The sequence below is a fragment of the Myxine glutinosa genome, chromosome 8 (assembly GCF_964187855.1).
Source record: "Myxine glutinosa chromosome 8, kmMyxGlut1.1, whole genome shotgun sequence".
Lineage (NCBI taxonomy): Eukaryota > Metazoa > Chordata > Myxini > Myxiniformes > Myxinidae > Myxine > Myxine glutinosa.
Window position 1 is genome coordinate 151,912,514 of NC_136268.1, and position 17,067 is coordinate 151,929,580.

The window sequence follows — 17,067 nt, forward strand, 5'->3', positions numbered from 1 at the left end:
TCTCCCCTCGCTTCCCCGCTCTCCCACCTTCCTTTCTCTCCCCTCGCTTCCTCACTTTCCCACCTTCCTTTCTCTCCCACCTTCCTTTCTCTCCCCCGTTTCCTTGCTCTCCCACCTTCCTTTCTCCCCTCCCACCTTCCTTTCTCCCCAACCCCCCCCCCTCTTCCTTGCTCCCCCACCTTTCTTTCTCATACACTGCTTCCTTTCTCTCCCCCCCGCCTCCTTGCTCTCTCCCCGCTTCCTTGCTCTCTCCCTGCTTCCTTTCTCTCCCCCCCCCCCCCCCCCTTCTTCATCCCCACCCTTCCTCACTCTCCCACCTTCCTTTCTCTTCCCCCGCTTCCTTGCTCTCTCCCCGCCTCCTTTCTCTCCCTCCCCCCACCCCCTTCTTCACCCCCACCCTTCCTCACTCTCCCACCTTCCTTGCTCTCCCCCCTCTCTCTCCACCCCTTCTCCCTCCCCCTCTCTTTCTCTCGCTCCCACCCCCCTACTCGCACTCCCTTCCTCCCAGATTGTATAGCAACATGTGGTAAGGCATCGTCCTGCACCCCTTCCTCGCTTCCCCTTTTCTTAGCCCCCATCTTTTCTCCCCCACCACTCCTGCTCCCCTTCCCTCCTCTCTCTCTCCCATCCCCTCTCCCCACTCTACCCTTTCCTCTCCTCACTCCCCCACCCCTCCTCGCTCCCCCCTCTTTCTCCCTACCCTCCTCTCTTAGTATTCCCATCAGCTGAGCGACGGGTAGTATTTGCTTGTGTACAATATGTCATCGATGATTTATTGTGCCCTTCTTCGGAGGTATGGATGGGTTCGCCTTCAAAATGCCCTGCGGTCTTCTTTAGCTCTAGTCACATGACTACAGGTTACTATTCTATTTGATCAACATGATTATCTCACTGAGGGTTTTTTATACAGTCGAGGCTCTTGGAGGAGCTGAGGCATAAAACATATCAGGACATAACAGAACAAAATAAACAACAGAAGGAGAGGGGAGAAATACATGGATAAGCAGGGTTGAGGGACAAAATAGAGAGAGGACTTCAAAAATAAGGGATATGAGGAAGAATGAGGATGGATAGGGGGACGATGAGGACACAGAGAAATATAATAACAAGGGTTATATAAAGAGCATATCTTATGAAATTCTGATTGTGAAAACAATCAAAGTAACAATCTGAACAGGAATTTGAAAAATATAGAATACTGTATAAATATATAAAGTAAGATACCAGTAGTAAATACTGTTTTTAAAAGTGCTCTCATAACATAATAATCAGATATGATCTATCCCATGACCCTGAAGATAATTGAGGTTTTTATTTTTATCTGTTGATGTAAAATTTAATGTATAATTATTATTATTTTTTTTTAATGGAAAAAGTACAAAGTTTTGGTTTTTGTTTGAACTCTTGGCAGTGAAACTCACTTATTCTTTTTTCTCCTATTTCCTCAGCTTGCCGGCCAAGTTGATAAACGGTGGAATTGCAGGGCTGATTGGTGTAACATGTGTGTTCCCCATCGATCTGGCAAAGACACGCTTACAAAACCAGCAAGAGGGCCAGCGCTTATACCGCAATATGTATGTATGCTCAGTGTGTGTAAATATATGTCGCACAGCATGGCTGAAAACATGTGGTGATTTCATTACGAAGGAGTAGGAAATTGTAATCTATCTATAATTCCAGTAATCTCTGTGTGTATGTTTGTATGTTTGTATGTTTGTATGTTTGTATGTTTGTATGTTTGTATGTCTGTATGTCTGTGACCGCTGTTTCTCGACAACCACGGGTCCGATATACTTGAAACTTGCCAGGTATATTGCTGGGGACCCGAGGATGTGCCTTTTCAAGGTTTCATATTAATCGGAGAAGTAGTTACCGAGCTATGTCCAAAAAACGATTCAACCAATCAGAGAGCAGCGAGCTATCACGTGTGCCGAACGTGGCGAACAGACTCTGCCTCGGACGGCACATTTGAGAGCGTATTCATTTATTTCACGTTGGAAAACTATGTTGCCGTTAAACTATGTTTTAAAACTAATTAAAACTAATTTGCGATTCATCGTAACTGCGATTTGCGACCTTCCGGACAGTGAAGACTGCACTTCCGGCAGCCAATCACAGAACGCGTTATTGCGTAGGCGTGGCCGATGTGAGAGCGAGCCGAGCCGAGCGCGTGCGCCATTACGGTTCGTAATTCGATTTCTTCCGGAGAAAATAATAATTTCTCGATTTCTTATGCGCATTATTTCTCCCAATTCAGTCAGAGCGAAGGGCGGAAGCGAAGAGCGTTGTTTTTTTTGTTTACGGGCGTACGGGCGTACGGGCGGGGTAGAGCGTACGGGTTGCGTTATTTATTTTTTTTGGCAAGGAACGGGCACCCACGTACGGGCATGCCCTAGTCTATCTATAATGCCAGTAATCTCTGTGTGTATGTTTGTTTGTCTGTGACCGCTGTTTCTCGACAACCACGGGTCCGATATACTTTAAACTTGCCAGGTATATTGCTGGGGACCCGAGGATGTGCCTTTTCAAGGTTTCATATTAATCGGACAAGTAGTTACCGAGCTATGTCCAAAAAACGATTCAACCAATCAGAGAGCAGTGAGCTATCACGTGTGCCGAACGTGGCGAACAGACTCTGCCTCGGACGGCACATTTGAGAGCGTATTCATTTATTTCACGTTGGCAAACTATGTTGGCGTTAAACTATGTTTTAAAACTAATTAAAACTAATTTGCGATTCTTTCGCTTTCCTGCGCGTTTGTGCACGCTATGGCGATTTCTTTACCAAACTCCGCAAGCCGTTCGCTTTGGACCAAACCATTTCATGTAAATAGAGGGGGGGGATTGTCACCGTACTCGCAAGCCGTTCGCTTTGGACCAAACCATTTCATGTAAATAGAGGGGGGGGATTGTCACCGTACTCGCAAGCCGTTCGCTTTGGACCAAACCATTTCATGTAAATAGAGGGGGGGGATATAATTTTAGATATATATATAGTACGGGCATGCCCTAGTGAAAGGAAATTGTAAAAAATATATAAATGTAAGTTGGAGAAAAATAACCATAAGGTCTCTTGACTCAAATCATGACGAAACAACAACAACAACAATAATAAACCATAAACCATTATGAGATTTCCCCAAAATTAAGGGCCTGTAGCGGTCCCCGCTGAATGTACACAATCGCCTTGCACCTGCCAGGACGCGGCCAGGGCGCGATCGCCATGCCGGGCTCGTCCGGACGGGCCCAGACGCGCCTCTCCTGGGCATGCCTGGACTCGCTGTTCCCGGGCACGCCCGAACCTCCCGGGCACGCCCGGTCTCGTCTTTCCCGGGCATGCCCGCTCTCGCCTTTCCAGGGCTTGCCCAGAGCGCCCGGGCACGCCCAGCCTCGACTTGCCAGGCCGCGTCCAGGACGCCCGGGCATGTCCAGACTCGCCTTTCCAGGGCTCGCCCAGAGCGTCCGGGCATGCCCGCTCTCGCCTTTCCAGGGCTCGCCCAGAGCGTTCGGGCACGCCCAGCCTCGACTTGCCAGGCCGCATCCAGGACGCCCCGGCATGTCCAGACTCGCCTTTCCAGGGCTCGCCCAGAGCGTCCGGGCATGCCCGCTCTCGCCTTTCCAGGGCTCGCCCAGAGCGCTCGGGCACGCCCAGCCTCGACTTGCCAGGCCGCGTCCAGGACGCCCGGGCATGTCCAGACTCGCCTTTCCAGGACTCGCCCTTGACACCCGGGCATGCCCGGTCTCGGTTTTCCCGGGCAAACGCCCGGGCATAAATGTGTATATATATTGCTGCCCGATAAACGGGCTTTTCAGAATACCTGAGCTGTTTTGTTTCAATAAAGCAACTCGGACGAATTCCGTCTTTGGTCGCGTCAATTCTTTCGACTCGCGTTGGAGCGCAGCTCCTTCACTGGTGATCTACCGACATGGACACGGCAGTGACTCTTAAACTGCCTACCTTCTGGGAGGCTCACGCGGCTGTTTGGTTCGCCCAGGCGGACTCCCAGTTCACCCTGCGAGGCATCACCGCGGACGACACCCGCTTCCACCACGTCGTGGCAGCGCTCGGTTCCGCCACCGCGGCCCGCGCCCTGAGCCTCCTCGAGCACCCGCCGGCTGCTGACAAGTATGACGTGCTGAAGACGCTCCTCCTCGACGCTTTCACCCTCTCACCGGCGGCACGCGCACGGCGCCTGCTCGACCTGCCCGAGCTCGGCGACACGCGCCCGTCCGAGCGCATGGACTATATGCTCTCGTTGCTCGTTGAGCACTCTCTGGATTTTCTGTTCCGTGAGCTGTTCCTTCGCCAGCTGCCTCACCCGGTACGCCTCGCCCTGGCTGGCACGTCGATCACCGATCCCCGCGCCCTCGCCAGGGAAGCCGATAAGATCTCCTCGGCGGGCCAACACATCGGCGCGGCTACCTGGAGCCTGCCGCCGTCCGAGGCGACGCCCACGACGCCCGAGCGCCCTGCGCGGTTGGAGGCCGAACTGCCGGTGCAACTGGCGGCCGCCACGCCGCGCCGACCGCTTCTGACACAACGGCCGGGGCCTCCACCTGACCAGGCGTGGTGTTATTACCACGCCAGGTTCGGCCACAAGGCTCGGACGTGCCGACCCCCGTGCACTTTCGGCAAGTCGGGAAACGGCCGGGCCGGCGTTCATTCCCAGCCATGAGCGCCGGCCACTCGGGCAACTTGCTTTTTATTCGGGACAAAGCGTCCGGGCGGCGTTTCCTTTGTGACACCGGCGCCCAACTGAGCGTCATACCCGCCTCCGAGCAGGACAGGCGGGACGCCGTTGTGCGGCCCCTCTTTGGTCGCTGCTAATGGCTCGGCCATACGCATTTTCGGCCCGCGCGACGTCACCCTCTGCTTCGGCAGCCAGCGCTTTCAGTGGACCTTTGTGACCGCCTGCGTCCCCATGGCTTTGCTGGGCGCCGACTTCCTCTGCGCGCACGGGCTGCTGGTCGACGTCAAACGTCGTCGCCTTGTCAACGCCGAGACCTTCAGCTCCCTGGCGTGCACGATGAGCAGCTCCACGCCGACCGAACTGGCGTGTGCCCTCCCGACGGCGAACGAGTTCGCTCGCCTGCTCGCGGAATTCCCGGCCCTCACGCGGCCGACGTTTTCGGCCGTCGCAGTGCGGCATGGGATCGAGCACCACATACCCACTATGGGCCCGCCGGTCTACGCCAGGGCCCGCCGCCTCGACCCGGCCAAGCTCGCCGTGGCAAAGGCCGAGTTCGACGCGTTGGAGCACCTCGGCATCGTGCGGCGCTCCAATAGCGTGTGGGCCTCACCACTGCACATCGTGCCAAAGCCGGGGGGCGGATGGTGCCCGTGTGGTGACTACCGCCGCCTCAACGACGCTACCACCCCTGACAGGTACCCGATCCCGCACATCCAGGACTTTTCCGCCCGTTTGGCAGGACGGGTCATATTTTCCAAAATTGAACTGATACGGGGATACCACCAGGTACCTGTCCGGGCGGCCGACGTCCCGAAGACGGCCGTCATCACGCCGTTCGGCCTGTTCGAATTTTTGAGGATGCCGTTTGGCCTCAAGAACGCGGCCCAGGCGTTCCAGCGCTTAATGGACGGCGTGCTGCGCGACCTGCCATTTCTTTTCGTCTATCTGGACGACATCCTCGTCGCCAGCAAGTCCCGCGCTGAGCACCTCCTCCACCTCCGAACACTGTTCGGTCGCCTCAGCGAGCACGGCTTAATTGTCAACCCGGCCAAATGCCACTTCGGCACGACGACCGTTGACTTTTTGGGCCACCGCATCACCAAGACCGGGGCCGTGCCGCTGCCGACCAAGGTCGAGGCCATCACCACGTTCCCACGTCCCCGTTCCATCAAGGCCCTACAAGAGTTCCTCGGCATGGTGAATTTTTATCACCGATTCGTGCCCCGCGCTGCTCAGCTCATGCGGCCCCTTTACGAGGCCCTCCGGGGCAAGCCGGCCAAGCATGACATCGTTTGGTCCGCGGCCATGGACGCGGCCTTCGCGAGTGCAAAACGGGCCCTCGCCGACGCAACGCTGCTGGCTCACCCGGTGCTCAACGCGCCCATCGCCCTCACTACGGACGCCTCCAACTATGCGGTGGGCGCCGTCCATGAACAATGGGTGGACGGGGTTTGGCACCCACTTGCTTTTTTCAGCCGGCAGCTCCGGCCGAACGAGTTAAAATACAGCACGTTCGACCGCGAGCTGCTCGGTCTATTCCTGGCCTTTCGCCATTTCCGACACCTCCTGGAGGGCCGCCCGTTCACGGCTTTCGTCGACCACCAGCCGTTGGTCTACGCAATGGCCAAAGTCACGGAGCCGTGGTCGGCCTGCCAGCAGCACCACCTCTCCGCCGTGTCGGAATTCACCACGGACATCCGGCACGTCGCCGGCAAAGACAACGCCGTACGCCGTGGCCGACTGTCTTTCTCGGGCCAGCGCGAACGCGGTCCACCTCGGCGTGGACTTCGCGCTCATGGCGGCCGACCAGACCACCGACACCTCGGTGCAGGCCCTCCGGGCGGCGGACACGGACCTCCCGCCTGGCCGACATCCCCTTCGCGGGCACCGTCCTGCTCTGCGACGTCTCCCAGGGCCAGCCTCACCCCATCGTGCCCGTTTCCTGGCAGCGCCGCATCTTCGCCTCCATCCACGGCCTTTCTCACCCGGGCCGGAAAGCTTCTCAGAAGCTGGTGTCGGCGTGTTTCGTCTGGCACGGCCTGCGACGGAACGTCCGCGACTGGGCCAACGCCTGCACGGCCTGCCAGCGGGCCAAGGTCCACCGCCACACCCAGGCCCCGCTAGCACCTTTCACCGTGCCTGCACGGCGTTTCGACCACGTCCACGTGGACCTGGTGGGTCCCCTGCCCCCATCGCGGGGGTTCACCCACCTGCTCACCATGGTGGACAGGACCACCAGGTGGCCGGAGGCCGTGCCCCTCACCTCCACCACCACCGCCGACGTGGCGCAGGCATTCATCGCCACCTGGGTCGCGCGCTTCGGCGCATCGGCGGACATCTCGTCCGACCGCGGCCCACAGTTCACGTCCGAACTTTGGGGCGCGGTCGCCCGCTCGTTGGGGGTCACGCTGCACCGCACCACAGCCTACAACCCCCAAGCCAACGGGTTGTGCGAGCAGTTTCACTGCTCCATGAAGGCCGCAATCATGGCCGGCCTTCAGGACGACGGTTGGACCGACCGGCTGCCGTGGGTCCTTTTGGGCCTCCGCACGGCCCCCAAGGAGGACCTCCGGGCGTCCGCCACCGAGCTCGTCTACGGCCAGCCGCTCCGCGTCCCGGGCGAGTTCGTGCCCGACGCTACCAGTCCCTGGTCCGCCGCACACCAGCGCTCGGACCTCCAGGAGGCCGCCCGCCGATTTGCCCCCGTGCCAACGTCCCGCCACGGTGGCCCCCAGTCCTACGTCCCCCCGGCGCTTCGCACAGCGGAGTACGTCTTTGTGCGTCATGACACGCACCGGGGGCCACTCCGGCCGCCGTACGACGGGCCCTTCCGGGTCCTACGACGGGGCGACAAGTCCTTCGTCGTCGACGTCGGCGGCCGGTCGGACCGGATCTCTGTGGACCGCCTCAAACCGGCGCACGTGGACGTCGACCGACCACCACGGTTGGCCCTTCCTCCGCGGCGAGGCCGCCCCCCGTCTACAGTTCCCCCCGCTCGACCACCCACCACCGGATCGGACCCCCCCCCCCCCCCCACGACCCTCCAGGGGTCGCTTCGGCCGGGTCATCCGGACCCCCCTTAAATTGACCCTGCCGGTGCAGGTCGATTCTGGAGGGGCGTGTGTAGCGGTTCCCGCTGAATGTACACAATCGCCTTGCACCTGCCAGGACGTGGCCAGGGCGCGATCGCCATGCCGGGCTCGTCCGGACGGGCCCAGACGCCCGAACCTCCCGGGCACACCCGGTCTCGTCTTTCCCGGGCATGCCCGCTCTCGCCTTTCCAGGGCTCGCCCAGAGCGCCTGGGCACGCCCAGCCTCGACTTGCCAGGCCGCGTCCAGGACGCCCGGGCATGTCCAGACTCGCCTTTCCAGGGCTCGCCCAGAGCGTCCGGGCATGCCCGCTCTCGCCTTTCCAGGGCTCGCCCAGAGCGCTCGGGCACGCCCAGCCTCGACTTGCCAGGCCGCGTCCAGGACGCCCAGGCATGTCCAGACTCGCCTTTCCAGGACTCGCCCTTGACACCCGGGCATGCCCGGTCTCGGTTTTCCCGGGCAAACGCCCGGGCATAAATGTGTATATATATTGCTGCCCGATAAACGGGCTTTTCAGAATACCTGAGCTGTTTTGTTTCAATAAAGCAACTCGGACGAATTCCGTCTTTGGTCGCGTCAATTCTTTCGACTCGCGTTGGAGCGCAGCTCCTTCAGGCCTCCACTTTACACGAGATCAAAGAAGATGACAGACACATCGGAAGTCAAGATACCGTAATCCAAGACCAATAATAAATTTAATATTTTCTATACATGTAAGACTCATGGAAGAGCTGTCAAGGAAATCATGCATGCACACATGGAGACAGAGACATTAGATGGCACGGGATAAAATAAAAACAAGACAAGCAACCATCGACATTGGGGGAAGTACTAACTTCCAGCGCACTCTGGGTGCTGGGGTGCTGGGTGAGTCCATCTTGTGACGTCACTTTTCTCTCCACAGTCAGTATGACAAACAAGGAGAAATAGCTCGCATCTCTCTCCATCGGATTTGTTTATCCTTTAAGATTCCTCCTGATGCTGAGAATCATGCGCGGAATCAGCACGTACCGTTTTTGAAGTCTGTTTTTACTTTGCCAGGCTGATGATCAAGCTGCCAACGTAACAATCTCAGAGGGGAATCTCCCAACATAATGCCACATCAGGTTCAAACTGTTATTCATTCTATGGGTTAACTATTCATGTTTACGACCCATGCATATTCAGCAGATAAATATTTGTTTTCTCTTCTCTTGCTATGACTGACATGTCTTTCTTTATATGCAGGATGGACTGCCTTTTCAAAACGATACGTTCAGATGGATATTTTGGCATGTACCGAGGTAAGGAGGGTTATTTCTTTCAAAAGGTATGCCCATCTTGTTTTCCTCATGGATATTCCAGATCAATACAGAGCTGTCAAATCTGTTATTCAACTTACAATATCATCAGCCTTTATAGAATTGGTGATTGAGGTGTATGACAGTGCTTGGAGACTTCTGAACAGGAATTTGAAAAATATAGAATACTGCATAAATACAGTCACGTGAAAAAGTAAGTGCACCCCATGTAAAGTTTTGACTTTTTCAACATATTTCAACATACAGCTATTTGATCTTCATTTCAACAATATTGATAGATAAAGGTGATATAATATAACAAATATCATGAAATATTTACATTTTGTAGTCCATTGTATAATTTAAATAAACATAAATGCAAATTTCGCATGTGGAAAAAGTAAGTACACCCTTGGCTCTAATAGGTGGTATTGTCCCCTTTGGTAGAAACAACCTCAAGTAGGCGTATCTTATAATTGTCTACCAGTCTCTGACATCGACTGGGAGAAACTTTTGCCCACTCCTCCATGCAGAATTCTTTCAGCTGTGCGATGTTTGAGGGGTTTCTTGCATGCACAGCTCGTTTCAAATCCCCCCACAACATCTCGATGGGATTTAGATCCGGGCTTTGACTTGGCCATTCCAGAACCCTCCATTCCTTTCTTTTCAGCCATTCCTTGGTGGATTTACAGGTATGTTTATGGTCATTGTCATGTTGCAAGGTCCACCTTCGGTTGAGCTTCAACTTTCCGAAAGATGGCCTCACATTATCCTCAAGCACCCAATGGTACAATGAAGAATTCATAGTGGATGCTATGATGGTGAGCTGCCCAGGCCCTGATGCAGCAAAGCTGTCCCAAACCATAATATTTCCACCACCATGCTTTACAGTTGGTATCAGGTTCTTGTGTTCAAATGCTGTCTTTGGTTTTCGTCAAACATGTCTTCTGGTACTGTGGCCAAATAGCTCTACCATTGACTCATCTGTCCAGAGCACATTGTTCCAGAAGTGCTGGTCTTTGCCTCGGTGTTCATTGGCAAACTTTAGTCTTGCCCTGATGTTCTTTCTGGACAGCAAAGGTTTCCTCCTGGCACACCTCCCATGTAGATCAAATTAGTGCAGCCTCTTTCTAATGGTAGACTCGTGCACTTTGACATCAACATTGGCAAGAGCTACCTGTAGGTCCCGTGATGACATTCTGGGGTTCTTAGAGACTTCTTTCAGCATCTTGCAGTTTGCTCTCGGGCTGAACTTGCTGGGGCGGCCTGGCCTGAACAAGTTGGCAGTTGTTTGGAATCTTCTCCACTTGTAGATGATCTTCCGGACAGTCGAATGATTGATTTCAAATTGTTTGCAGATCTTTTTAAATCCCTTCCCAGACTCGTAGGCATCTATAACCTTCTTTCTGAAGTCCTCAGAGAGCTCTTTTGATCTAGGCATGGTGACGCCGCACACTTCAACAACAAAGAGCAAACCAAACTAAATGTCTGAGGTTTATATAAGACAGGTTCCTCCAAGATCCTCTCTAACGATGTTCTAATCATTTGCACCTGAGCTGGTGCACCTGATTCTAATTTTAGGTATTTGAAGTAGTGATAAATGTATGGGTGTACTTACTTTTTCCACATTTCTCCACTGCCACACTCCACACTTTCCACACTCCACACTCCACACTGCCACATTCCACACTTTCCCCCCCCCCCCCCCCCCTCCTCTTCCCACGCCTCCTGCCCCCAAGCCCTCTCCCTCCCACACTTCTCCCTGCTCTCAAATGTTGTGGTTGTGTGCTTCCCCTTCTCTCCCCATCTTGTCTTCCGCTCCCTCTTTTGTATATTTTGTTTGTCTGGTTGATTTGTTTGTGAAATAAATGTTAGCTCTTTCACGAGCCTCGATTCAGTATACAAAAAAAAAAAAATGTTAAATTTGCATTTGTTTATTTAAATTATACAATGGACTACAAAATGTGAATGTTTCATGATATTTGTTATGTTATATCACCTTTATCTATCAATATTGTTGAAATGAAGATCAAATAGCTGTATGTTGAAATATGTTGAAAAAGTCAAAAATTTACATGGGGTGTACTTCCTTTTTCACGTGACTGTATATGAAGTAAGATACCAGTAGTAATACTGTTTTTAAAAGTGCTCTCAAAACAAATAAATAATCAGATATGATCTGATCTGTCCCATGACCTTGAAGATAGTTGAGGTGCCTTGTAAGAATTTTTATGAGAAAAAAACACCCTGTGAATATATACAGTGGAATAGATACAGTAGAATAGATACAGTAGAATATATACAGTAGAATAGATACTGGAGATGAGATACTGGAGATGAGATATGTCATGTATGAAGCTGCAAATATTCACCGTTGTATCCCTACACCGTGACCGTGGGTTTATTTCCGTTTTTCCGGAAGTTACGGCCCAGCTCGGATGGCGCTGCGGTAAATCGGGCCTGTATCGGGAGAGTCAATGAACGTGTGCTACAATCGATCGTAAGTCTGTCGAGATACCTTACATGGCGACGAGGATAAACATCTAGACCATGACTTCTTTCGGCCATATCGATGAATTCGACCCTCATGAGGGAGATTTTGACGTATTCTGAGCAGTTGTCTTTCTACTTCGAGGCGAACGACATCGCGACCGAAGCCCGGATGAAGGCCGTCTTCTTGTCCGTTTGCGGGGGTGAGACGTTCACACTCGTTAAAAACCTGATTCGTCCTCGGACAATCCAGGAGCTCACGTATGCAGAGCTCAAGGCCGCTTTGAAGGAACATTGTAATCCATCTCCTTCAGTCATCCTGTGTCGGTTTAATTTTTACATGTGCAGACAGCATCAAGGTCAGTCGATCGCAGACTTCATTGCACACCTCAAAAAACTGTCACATCTGTGTGAGTTTGGGGACACGATTGATGACATGCTCCGTGATTTGCTGGTGGTTGGCATGTCCGATGACCGCACTCGTAGTCGCCTGCTTGCTGAGAGAAGACTGATGTTCCAAAATGCCAGGGACACCGCCATTTCCATGGAAAGTGCTGAACGCAACGCTACAAGCATCGGTGCCACTCGCTCGTCTGGTACCAGCCCTGCTGTGAATCGGTGGATCATGATCAGCCAAAAGGAGGGGGAGGGGGGAGCTGGAGGGGGGAGGGGGAAGGGGGAGGGGGATGGGGAGGGTGGGGAAGGGGGAGGGGGAGGGGGGAGAGGGGTGGGGGAGGTGGGGAGGGGGAGGGGGAGGGGGAAGGGGTAGGGGGGAGTGGGAAAAGGGAGGGGGAGGGGGAAAAGGGAGGGGGAGGGGGAAAAAGGGAGGGGGAGGGGAGGACGGAAGCTCTGACGCTTGGAAGCTCGGAGGACGGGGGCATCTGCTTCTGCTGCTAATCCCTCCCCCTCCCCCTCCTCCCTCGCACAAATTACACCGTGAAGGCCCAATGGCCATGTCTATGCCACAAATCAAGTACGTGAGCGAGTCGGACGCACTGAATTGAAAATATATAGAATGCTCATACTCCGTGAAAAGTGATGCCGCCGTGTCGCCATCTTGGTTAGCACGACTCGACCAACTCGCTTCGCGGATCTCGTTTGTTTGGAACGTTGTGAATTACGTGCGAACGCGTAACTGTGAGTTTATGGCGGCAAGGAGCATCACGTGATCGCTCTGAGCGAATCTGCGCACTGCTCTGCCACCTGATCAGATTCCGTGTATAATATTCCTCGCTGAAATGCGCTGACGTAAATATGAATAAAAAATATGGATCTCGTAAAGATGAAAGAAAAAAAAACCTATTTGGTGTGAATGGCAATGTTCCTCGCTGAAATGTGAAAAAACGCAATCGCTTTTCGCTCTGAAATACGTGCGAACGCGTAACTGAGTTAATGGCGGCAAGGAACATCACGTGATCCCTCTGAGCGAATCAGCGCGCTGCTCTGCCACCGGTCAGATTCCGTGCATAATATTCCTCGCTGAAATGCGCTGAGGTAAAAATATGGTAAAAAAATATTATGAAATATTTTTTTTTAGGTCGGCCATGTTCTTCCCAGGCTCAATGGCCATGGCTAGGCCAAATATCAAGCACGTGAGCCTCTCCGTTTAGGAGTCTATCAGTAACATTACACACACACACACACACACACACACACACACACACACACACACACACACAAACTGTATTTTATATATATAGATACAAGAGAATAGTTACAGGAGAATAGATACAGGAGAATAGATACAGGAGAATAGATACAATATAATAGATACAGGAGAATATATACAGGAGAATAGATACAGGAGAATAGATACAATATAATAGATACAATATAATATATACAGGAGAATAGTTACAGGAGAATAGATACAGGAGAATAGATACAGGAGAATAGATACAATATAATAGATGCAGTAGAATAGATACAGGAGAATAGTTACAGGAGAATAGATATATGAAAATAGATACAATATAATAGATACAATATAATAGATGCAGTAGAATAGATACAGGAGAATAGATACAGGAGAATAGATACAGGAGAATAGATACAATATAATAGATGCAGTAGATTAGATACAGGAGAATAGATGCAGTAGAATAGATACAGGAGAATAGATACAATATAATAGATACAATATAATAGATGCAGTAGAATAGATACAGGAGAATAGATACAGGAGAATAGATACAGGAGAATAGATACAGGAGAATAGATACAATATAATAGATACAATATAATAGATGCAGTAGCATAGACACAGGAGAATAGATACAACATAATAGATACAATATAATATATACAGGAGAATAGTTACAGGAGAATAGATACAGGAGATAGATACAGGTGATACAATACAATAGATACAATAGATACAGGAGAATAGATACAATATAATATATACAGGAGAATAGTTACAGGAGAATAGACACAGGAGAATAGATACAATATAATAGATACAATATAATATATACAGGAGAATAGTTACAGGAGAATAGATACAGGAGAATAGATACAATATAATAGATACAATATAATAGATACAGGAGAATAGATACAGGAGAATAGATACAATATAATAGATACAGGAGAATATATACAGGAGAATAGACACAGGAGAATAGATACAATATAATAGATACAATATAATATATACAGGAGAATAGTTACAGGAGAATAGATACAATATAATAGATGCAGTAGATTAGATACAGGAGAATAGATACAGGAGAATAGATACAGGAGAATAGATACAGGAGAATAGATACAGGAGAATAGATACAATATAATAGATGCAGTAGAATAGATACAGGAGAATAGATACAGGAGAATAGATACAGGAGAATAGATACAATATAATATATACAGGAGAATTGATACAATATAATATATACAGGAGAATAGATACAGGAGAATAGTTACAGGAGAATAGATACAGGAGAATAGATACAGGAGAATAGATACAATATAATAGATGCGGTAGAATTGATACAGGAGAATAGATACAGGAGAATAGATACAGGAGAATAGATACAATATAATAGATGCGGTAGAATTGATACAGGAGAATAGATACAGGAGAATAGATACAGGAGAATAGATACAATATAATAGATACAGTAGAATATATGCAGGAGAATAGATACAGGAGAATAGATACAGGAGAATAGATACAATATAATAGATACAGTAGAATATATGCAGGAGAATAGATACAGGAGAATAGATACAATATAATAGATGCAGTAGAATAGATACAGGAGAATATATACAGGAGAATAGATACAGTAGAATATATACAGTAGAATAGACACAGTAGATTATATACAGTAGAATAGATACAGCAGAATATATACAGTAGAATATATACATTAGAATCGATACAGTAGATTATATACAGTAGAATAGATACAGTAGATTATATACAGTAGAATAGATACAGCAGAATAGATACAGCAGAATATATACAGTAGTGTAGCGATTACCAGAAGGATTACACAATCCCCTTGCACCGGCCATGACGTAACCGGCGGGCGGTCACTTGCCCGGGCTCGTCCGGACTGCCCGGACTTGCCTTGCCCGGGCGGACACTTGGTTTGCATACCACGCCCCCTTGAGAGGCGTGGCTTACCGATTTGCATACCATGCCCCGCCTGAGAGGCGTGGATTTTGTGTGGTGAACTTTGGTTATAAATTGCCGCCCGTTGTATCGGGCTTTTGAGTGCTTTTGAGTTGAGCTAAAAATAAATAGCTCAGTGAAACTTCGTTCCTGGTGTCGTCCATTTTGTCCGGCTTTATCGTGAGAGCATAGCTCCACAATTGATGACCCCTTTTCAAGAACACGGCATGGAGTCATCTGTAGCTTTGAAGCTCCCTGGCTTTTGGGAATCGCACGCAGCCGTCTGGTTCGCCCAAGCGGATTCTCAATTCCCCCTGCGGAACATTACGGAGGACACGACGCGCTACCACCATGTGGTCTCCGCGCTCAACGCCTCCACTGCCGCCCGGGTCCTGAGCTTCCTACAGAACCCGCCGAACGCCGACAAATACGGTGCGCTCAAAGGCCTACTCCTCAGTGCGTTTGGACTCACGGAGACCGAACGCGCGCGACAACTGCTCGACCTCCCGGAGCTGGGTGAGGCCCATCCATCCGAATGCATGGACCACATGCTTGCTCTACTCGGCGACCACAGCCCAGATTTCCTCTTCCGCGAGCTGTTCCTCCGGCAGCTACCCGGGCAGGTACGATTAGCTTTGGCTAATTCGCCCATCACGGACCCTCGCGCCCTGGCCAAGGAGGCCGATAAATTTTTCTCGGCCAGGCGACACGTCGGAGCGGCCGCCTGGAACCCTGGGCCGACTGAGGCAACGCCCGCGCCACGACCGGCGCCACCACCGGCTGAGTTAGCGCCACTGGCGGAAGCGGCCGCCGCGACGCCCCGTCGACCAACCCCGACGCGAACGCCAGAGCCTCCACCAGAGCGGACCATGTGCTACTACCATGCCAGGTTCTGGCAGAAGGCCAGAACGTGCCGCCCACCGTGCACTTTCGGCACGGCGGGAAACGACCAGGCCGGCGCTCGCTGCCTCCCATGAGTGTCGGCCATTCAGGCAGCCTTCTGTTTATTACGGACACAGCGTCCGGGCGGCGTTTTTTGTGCGACACCGGCGCTCAGCTGAGCGTGATACCCGCCTCGGTGCAGGACAAACAGGCCATGCTTTATGGCCCCGCATTGGTCGCCGCAAACGACTCCTCCATCTGCACCCTCGGTTCACGCAGCGTCGCATTCTGCTTAGGGGGCCAGCGCTTCAGGTGGGACTTCATCACGGCGAACGTGCCCATGGCCTTGCTGGGTGCAGATTTTCTTTGCGCGCATGGGCTTTTGGTTGACGTCAAACGGCGTCGGCTCATCAACGCGGAGACCTTCAGCTCACTAGCTTGCTCATTGAGCGGCTCCGCACCAACCAAGCTAGCCTGCGCTCTCCCGGCCACGGACGATTTCACCCGCCTACTCGCCGAGTTTCCCGCCCTCACGTAGCTGACGTTTTCGGCCGTCGCTGTCAAACACGGCGTCGAACACCACATCCCGACCAGAGGTCCACCGGTCTATGCCAGGGCTCGTCGCCTCGACCCAGCCAAACTTGCCATGGCGAAGGCGGAATTCGATGCGCTGGAGCGATTGGGCATTGTGCGGCGCTCGAATAGCGCGTGGGCCTCGCCCCTGCACATCATCCCCAAACCGGGTGACGGATGGCGACAATGCGGCGATTACCACCGCCTCAACGACGCCACCACCCCCGACCGGTACCCGATACCACATATACAGGACTTTGCCGCCCGTTTGGTGGGGCGGGTGATCTTTTCCAAGGTCGACCTCATTCGGGGCTACCACCAGGTACCCGTCCAGCCGGCCGACGTGCCGAAGATGGCGGTAATTACACCTTTTGGCCTCTTCGAGTTCCGTCGCATGCCATTCGGCCTTAAGAACGTGGCTCAGGCCTTCCAACGGCTG

The 17,067-nt window shown here is 51.9% G+C and overlaps 1 protein-coding gene across 3 annotated transcripts in view; it reads left to right on the plus strand.

Annotated features, from left to right (window-relative positions):
- Positions 1 to 17,067, plus strand: part of LOC137433024 (mitochondrial glutamate carrier 1) — a 125,140-nt gene that overhangs the window by 37,869 nt on the left and 70,204 nt on the right. For all 3 annotated transcript variants that reach the window (XR_013624424.1, XM_068125408.2, XM_068125409.2), the window contains 2 exons: positions 1,449 to 1,574; positions 9,009 to 9,064. Coding sequence is in view for 2 of the 3 variants with exons in the window: in XM_068125408.2 (XP_067981509.1) it covers positions 1,449 to 1,574; positions 9,009 to 9,064 (182 nt within the window). In the remaining variant the exon portion in view is untranslated. The remainder of the gene's footprint in view (positions 1 to 1,448; positions 1,575 to 9,008; positions 9,065 to 17,067) is intronic.